The sequence below is a fragment of the Orycteropus afer genome, unplaced genomic scaffold, assembly GCF_000298275.1.
Source record: "Orycteropus afer afer isolate SDZICR_OR568_19922 unplaced genomic scaffold, OryAfe1.0 scaffold00448, whole genome shotgun sequence".
In the NCBI taxonomy this organism is placed as follows: Eukaryota; Metazoa; Chordata; class Mammalia; order Tubulidentata; family Orycteropodidae; genus Orycteropus; species Orycteropus afer.
The window spans coordinates 1,554,580-1,562,607 of NW_006922035.1; the positions used below are offsets into that span (position 1 = coordinate 1,554,580).

The window sequence follows — 8,028 nt, forward strand, 5'->3', positions numbered from 1 at the left end:
AAAAAAAAAAAAGACACTGACCCATATACTTTAGTTTTGTGTATTTCACTGTACATAAATTATATTTTAATAAAATGCATTAAAAATAAAAAAATGATCATGCTCAGCTCTCTGAACATGCAGGATGCATTCCAGAAATAGAGGAATAACTAAATATTTAAAACTTAATACAAAACATCAATGACAAAAGGGGGGAAGCCATCTTAGACAAACAACACGCATTCCTGCTAACTGCACTCAGTGAACCTGACCTTGAATCTCATCAGGGACGTCTAGTTCAATCCGACAGGGTGCTAAACACAAACTCAACAGGCAGTTGGAACGGCCCTCCCTTTACAGTCAGGGATGAGACAAGGAAGCCTAGCACCGCTAACTTCAGTAGCTTCCTACAAATTCCAACGCTCCAATTACTGATACACAAAGTATGAAGTATACAGCCATCAGTAACAGGCTATAGATTAAATGGAACACTGACCAACCACGGAGCTGCACAGAAACATGCCCTGTGAGGATATAAAGTTACTGCCGGGGTCCCCCTCAGGTGGGGACTCTTAATGAATTCAGCTCCTCCCTGTGATTGGTGACACAGCGGTTAGCACTCGGCTGCGAACCAAAGGTCGGTGGCTTGAACGGCTGCTCTGCACAAGAAAGATGAGGCAGTCTGCTTCTGTTAAGATTCACAGCCACGGAACCCCATGGGGCACTTCTACTCTATCCTACAGGATCACTATGAGCCTTAATCTACTTGATGGCAGTGAATCTACACATATTTATAGAAGCCGTGGTGGTACAGTGGTTAAAGCGCTGAACTGCAAACAGAAAGCCTGCGGTTCGAATCCACCATCCGCTCCTCTTGAGAAAGACGAGGCAGGCTGCTCCCATAAAGATCACAGCCTCAGACACCCTATGGGGCAGCTCTACTCTGTCCATGGCGTGGCTGTGAGTTGGCACTGACTTGACTGCAGAGCTCTGGTTCTGGGCTCTCTAGGGTGGAGTGGGTAATGAGCACTCTTCTGATGAGAGCTGAGGGCCTCTCCCAAGACAAACGGACTCAAGATAAATCCGTGTCAACCTCAGGCTGTCCATCCCTGCCCTGAAGCCCACGCTTAAAACCGCCAGGTAAGATAGCACCACTCCACGCACAGGGGACGAGAGAAAAGCAGATCCCAGAGGGGCGGGAACTGGGACCATCGACCTGAGAAGCCGGGGGACGGGTTCCTTGCGTAGAAGGCACTTCGGCACCAGACGCCAGCAGCCTTCAGAGGCGGCCACGAGTGCCCTCCTGGAATCTGAGCATGAGCAGGGGACTACCACCGCAGTGAGGCCCGCAAGGGTGAAAACTGGAAACCTACACCCACCAGTGAGGGCCCGCAGACCAGCGTCTGACACGAGAGGATGCGCCCCTCTCAGATCTTTCCAAACCAGGAGACAAAGGAACGAACACATGTACCACGTGTACACGTTTCATCACTGCTCACATGCGCGCGCGTGCGCGTGTGTTGTAAGGGGAGGGCCGCCCCTAACAACACACATAACTGTTATTATATTTTTGTGGTTTATTTTTATTTATTTATTTTTTCTTATCCAGGCTCCCACCAAGCTTACATGGGATTTCGGTTATGTAAAACAAAGGTGTGTCTGTGCACACACATAGCACAAAGGTTAGGAGGACGTGCACCGAAACACTAGGGGGAGCGCGTCAGGAGGGCTCCTGTTGGCTTTTATTTTCTCCTTCACTCAAGCCTCCTGTTCTCCAGTGAGCATCTCTCACATTGGAGGTTAAAAAGGGACACACAAGTTGCAAGCGGAAAAGGAAACGCAGAGCAACCCGCTCCTTTCTCTGCCAGGCAGACGGGAAGCAACCCCGGCATGCCCGACTCGCCTGAGAAACCGGAAAGGAGACGTCACCAGCGGGTTGGCACTCAGCGCAGGGACTGGCTCGTTACTGGTGAAGGCAGGAAGGGCTGAGGCAAACCGACCCCTGCCGAACCCACGCCATCACAGGCAAAACGAAGAACCGTCTATAACTGTGGTCTGCTGTAACGATGTCAAGCCTCTACGGAGAGCTCACGCACGTTCCCATTCAACGGTACTCACCTAAGCTGGGGACGGACGGTCATGAAACCTGGGAGCTGGTCCCGCTAACTTTCTCAAGTTGTACTTAAGATATGTAAACTCCTCCCAACTCAGGAAAGGTGAGCTGCTTCCCAACACCTGGGCACCGAGGGAAGAGACCCCTTCCAGCCACTCGGTATTTGCTGGCATCACCTCTGGGGCCAGCCACTGCTGAGGAGGCAGCCTGACTTCTGTCACTGGGCCCTGGAGCTCACCACCATGTGTCTGCAAGCCAGGGCCACCGCTGCGACTGGGTATTCTCGCGCTCACTTGGCTGGCGCTGTTTCCTCCAGGATCACGCCTAGAAGGCACTGGAACACCCTGCCCAGCTCTGGAGGCGCCCCGCAGAAGCCAGCCAGCCAGTGGTGAGACTACAGAAAGTGGTGTTCAGAGGAACACTTTGGAATCGACTCATCGACTGGAGAACACTGAGAGAGCAGACACCCTCTCCACAGACAGGGGTGAGGGCCCCTTCCTCAGTGTCCACCCCACGTCAGGGCGCTCAGAGGGACGTCCCAGGCCCAGGGAGAAAGATGGGTCGCTGGGGCTAAGGCCAAGCCGCACTGGCTGAGACTCCGCCAGGCGCTCTGGAGACAGGACAGACAGACATGGTCTCCAGCCCCGTGGCTGGTCTCAGCTTGACCCCTGCCGGCTGACTCGGCGTCTCTGAATCCTGCACGTGGAGCCCTGCTACCGGTCAGTGCTGCGGCTCTCGCTCATTTCCCCACACGCCCAGCACCGGAGAAGGAACCAATGATGACGAAAGCACAGTGAGAACTGGGTTCCAACGACCCCACTTCAACGATCTGTTTGGTCAAGGGCAAACGCAGCAGTCCCCCACCACCGTCTCGGGAGTATGGGGTTCTTAAGCCTCGGAACTTAGTTTCTTTACATCTATTAAGAGCTACATCAACGTGCTCACTCTGCCACAGGCTATGAAGCTGGTGAAGGAAGCATTGTTCGAAACATGCGATTCCATCTCCGCTGTGCTCACCACGAGGCCCCTCGTGGCCGTCCAGGGCCGTCAGCTTTTCTTACTGGATCACTAAGCCACTTCACAGTTCAACAGTTTAAAACGTTAATGGAGGAAGAACTCCAAAGTGAGTTTAGAAAGTCAGCAATACCCTAGCTTATCAGCAAGACAAAATGACTCGTACTTCAGAATGTCAGAATCCTGAAAACAGAATGAGTCCCCCATAAGGCTCACCCTCCATCAGTGTTCGAGTATTTAGACCTCAGCTCTTAGCCATCGGCAGGGATGCGGTGGGGGAGTAAGGAGGGGCTGGGCTCAGTCCTGTAACCACGGAATCAATCTTCCTCCCCAGGAGTCCAGACAATTGTACATACAAATTCAAAGGCTTTAGGGCCACACTGATGCCGGCTACCGGACCTAACTTGCACTTTCCTCTTTGAGAATGATGCAATGCCTCTAATTTACAGAAACGCACCCACTCAGCCATCAACAGCCACCTGAACTCTAAACCAGTGAGCAGAGGACAAGCCTCCTCTGATCTCATCCAAAAGCTACCTTCCTTGGGGAGCAGTTCAACATATTTAGTTCTAGAAGGAAAATGATGACAAACCCCTTGGAAAAATTTTTTACCCATCACATAATGAAGACTTAAGAGCTGAAGAAAGCTCCATGGTGTAAGGGAACGCAGTTGTGTTCTTACTCCTGGGTCGGGAGGGAGCTGGAAATGGCGTCTTACCTGCAGCAAAGGCGGAACACATCACGAAGAACATCCCAACAGCGATCCTTTTTAAGGATGAGGGGAGTAAGCCGTTTCTTCTCAAAACGGGATCAACCAGCTTGTCCTTCAGAGGGATCAGCAGGAGGATGAGCACGGCATCGAACATGGTCAGCCAGGCTGCGGGGAACTGGGGTGTGCAGAGTGTGCGCGTGAGAGGCGGCCTGTGTGCCCGGCATGGGAGCGCCTCATCTGCCCCCAGTGTCTGAAGAGCAGGTGCTCCCTGGACAAAGGCCCCAGCGTCCTACACAGCACGACCTCCCGGACAAGCTCTCGGCTTCGAGCCACCGGGACAGGAAAAGGTCTGTGCTTCTGAAAGCCTGCATCTGCTCTTCTGGGCTCTGAAGGGGAGAGTCTGCAGCATAAAGGACTCCACACAAATCTGGGAATCAGCGTGTCCAGTGGGAAATACCCCTAAAACAGTCAGGCTCAATTCCAGTAAGAACATCTTCAGCTTATGCTAACAGCGAAAACTTACAACTACAATTGGCAGAGAAAGCCCTTCACTGTGGAAACCCCAATGGACAATCTTCAGATCATTTCAGCCACTCTTACCGTATGAGGGGTTGGTGTGATACTTGAAATTTCTGGAATCTTCAAATGAAGACTCTGTAAAACATACGTTGTCTGCATCTGGGTATAAAAAGCAGCATCGTTACACGGAAACCGACCCCATCTCCCAGATGTTATGAGCCTGTCATCACCCCCACGTGGACATTGCGGGGTGAGAGCCGACAAGATGCCAGCACAGACGCTGCCCCATCGGCTACGGGGCCACCTGAACGTCTCCTGGACACCAGCACTGCACAAGCACCACCAGCGGCTCAAACAGGCAGGGGAAGGCGGAGCCCTGAAAACCCATCCCCAGCTGCTATCCTGGCAGAGTGCTCCAAACATTCAAAGCAGCCAAGATGAGCCCACAACTCAAAACACAAACGCCAAGCTCCTGAAGCCTGGTCTGGAGACATGGCCAGAGTCCTCCAGGCTGTAGTGGTGGGCAAAACACAGGGCAACGTTCCGCCGAGAGAAAAGGAAACGTAATCTGTTCACCACCACTCACTTGAAAATACACTGTCCAGTAAGGTATCAAAGCCAAGAAAACAGGGATAATCTTGACAAGAGCTTTCACATCTTCCACTTTATCTTCAGGAAACGGTCCTCCTCGAGACATCTTACATGAATCAAACAGACTGTGTTTAGAAGGTTGCTGAGAGACGCCACTGCTTTCACTTTGGGAAATAAAATGAAGGAATTAGTTTTCTTCCCCCTCCCAGAATCCATTATTTGGTAACAAATTCAGTTTGGAGACAGGAAACCAGCCCACTGTATTGAATTTGCTTCTGGTTCATTCTGTTGCCTGCTAATTGTACACAACACATCCAGCCACCGCGTGGTGTCTAACACCATGTCCTACTGCAGCTTCCAGAAGGACTTTCCAGTCCAAGTGCAACTGCACCACCGTAAACCTACAGGCTGGAAGGCAGAGTTCAGCAGTGGCCCACCAGTGGCTGATGCGAACCTCAGCTTCAGCCACTAAACAGCCACTGGTGCCGGGAGAGGATGTCTGCAGTGGCACCTGAGGCTGCCAATGTCAACGTCAGGGGTGTCACCAAACTTCTACCTGAAAGACACTTTCACTGCGTGGTTTTGGTGCTTTAATTAGCTAATTCCTTCAATGCCAAGGCCTGACCACCAGGACCAACATGGTTAAAGGAAATCATGCTGGTTTATTTCGCATGTAGGAACTGGTGTTAACTATGTGGACGCATTCTGTTCTGCACAAGCTCTCGCTCAGGTTAAGGAAGCAGCAGAAGGGTTGGCGGGAACTCTGATGGCGCAGTGTCTAAGGCACTGGACTGGGCAATCTCCTTCTGTAGAGATACCGCCTCAGAAACCCAAGGAGGGCTCACCATGAGCCAGAGTTGACTCGACGGCAGTGAGTTACCCAGGGCACACAGGGTAAGAAACATGCCCAAAGTGACAGAGCTAGGCAGCGGGCCAGGACAGGGACCCAGGCAGGCCCTGAGCACTGGGTCACCTCCACAGTCACTCTTGGCCACATAGTCCCATCAGTCACAGTACATGGCCCTTTCCCTAGCAGGCTGCTTTACTCCACGTGGGTCTGCACCATTATTTTTGTTATCAAATGAACAGGTCTGACCAGGCAGCCACAAGGGCTTTCCAGCTGGCAAATGTCCTAGCAGCTCAGGTTCTCAGGGTGAAGCACGGGAAAAAAAAAAAAAAATTGCACACTTTTCTGAAAAGTCCGAAATACCAAGAGATATTCAATTAACTGCCTTCAAGACCCGTTCCGATTCTGGCGGTCAGGTATAAACGCCAGCTTTCTAGTTTATACACTCCTGTGCTGTTTAACTGTTTTAAACGTAAATGCTGCGGTTTTCAATCTGGGCTGCCAGAGTGGAGGAACTCCAATAGGTAAATGAATTTTAGTTTAGGCAATGTTTGGTCGTGGACACAAAATTCAGTCCACCAGGTTAAGAACTGAGCACTTCTGCCTGCCCACCTCTGTTAGCACTCACACCAAAACAACCTTGGGAACACACAAGTAACACTCAGACACGGCTCCACCCTTCCGTATGGGGCAGTTTAGTGGGGAGAACCGGAAGGTTCTGAACTTAGGAGACATTCGCTGTACCACCAGTGGAAAACTATGTACCGCTCACACGTACTGCTGAATTACTACATCACACTAAACGTGTTACTCTAAAACCATCTCAGTTTCAATTATCAGAACCATTTTCACACCAAGAAGCATTCCTCCGGGTTACTGGTTATAGCGCTTTTGTTTCATGCTGTTAAAATGTTTTAAAAACTGCCAAGATTAAAAAAAACACACACAAAAACCCAACCGCCACTGAGTTGTTTCCAACTCACAGCGACCGCACTGGGTTTTCGAGGCTACAGACCTTTAGGGAAGCAGACTGCCTCATCTTTCTTCTGCAGAGCGGCTGGTAGATTTGAACCACCAACCTTCTGGTTAGCAGCCACATGCCTTAACCATTACACCACCAGAGCTCCTTAAACTTCACTTTGTTCATACACGTTGTTAGTATGTGGCTCTGCAATACACCAGTCCATCCTGGCATCTGGTCACAATGACATCGGTAGACAGGGTGAGCCCGCTGCTTCACCCCCAGAAACCGCCTGCTCTCCAGCTCTGAGAAGTCTCTGCTCTCTGGGGCCCTCGCTCTCTGTGCATGTGTGTAACTTCCTCCTGGAAAGCCGGGCATTCTCACTGATCCTCCACTCAAAGATGTGTCTCCAGAGAGATCTAGGCCCCTTCCACTCAGGGCAGAACAAACAGCACACACACAATGATGTGCCTCTGAAAACAGCATCACCTGACCTTCCAGACACAGATCTACTGAGGCCAGAGAGAAACTGGGATGGGCCCAGATGAAGGCAAGAGCCCCCAGAGTGAGGATCCTGGATGATGGCCCGGATGGAGGTGAACGCACTGCAGTGGCAAGCATGGATTATGGCCCTGTGTGCTCCCCTCTGTGCTTCTGGGGTCTCTACGTGACCTCTGAAGGTCTGGCAGAATCCCCCCCACGTGGCAGCTCCAGAAACCACAGCTGGTCAGCCTGGAGGATCAGCAGGCCCGTAAACGCTCCTCACGGAGCTCCTGGTCCACCCCGCAGAAGACAGTCTACAACCCCGGTACACAGAGAAGACAGATGCCAATGCCACGGGAAGCAGACTGGGAGCTGGCCTGTGGGAGAGCATGCCAGCATGCAGTGCTGTCCACTAAGGGCGTGGCCGCCCTCCTGAGAGGCAGTGGCTGCCACAGCTGAGTGGTCAACCCCAGAAAGCAGCCCCTATCAAGAACTCCCACCACGACCAGAATGGTCCCCACGGAGGGGTGTTTCGGGGCAGAGGGCATTTTCCAGCTTGACTGCAGCGGTGGTACCCGACTGGGTGAGCGTGTGAAACTTCACAGAACTGCCTAGCTGAAAGGTCAAAGGTCCACTCAGTGAAACCGACATGTAACTATCTCCACGAATAACAAACTATTCCTGTGGTCTCGGGCTGAATTCTGGGCTCTCTTTTTATTAACCTGGATCTAGGGCAACCAGCTGTCCTGTCTGCCCAGTACTGAGGGGTTTCCCAGGACACGGGAAGCAGTGCTGAGGTGGGAGACCCC

General features: G+C 51.8%; 1 protein-coding gene across 1 annotated transcript in view; it reads right to left on the minus strand.

Moving 5' to 3' along the window:
* Positions 1-8,028, minus strand: part of SLC15A4 (solute carrier family 15 member 4) — a 22,558-nt gene that overhangs the window by 5,980 nt on the left and 8,550 nt on the right. Inside the window, exons 3-5 of the mRNA XM_007954224.1 lie at positions 4,924-5,092; positions 4,419-4,496; positions 3,825-3,993 (exon numbers count right to left, since the gene is read on the minus strand). Coding sequence (XP_007952415.1) covers positions 3,825-3,993; positions 4,419-4,496; positions 4,924-5,092 — 416 coding nt within the window. The remainder of the gene's footprint in view (positions 1-3,824; positions 3,994-4,418; positions 4,497-4,923; positions 5,093-8,028) is intronic.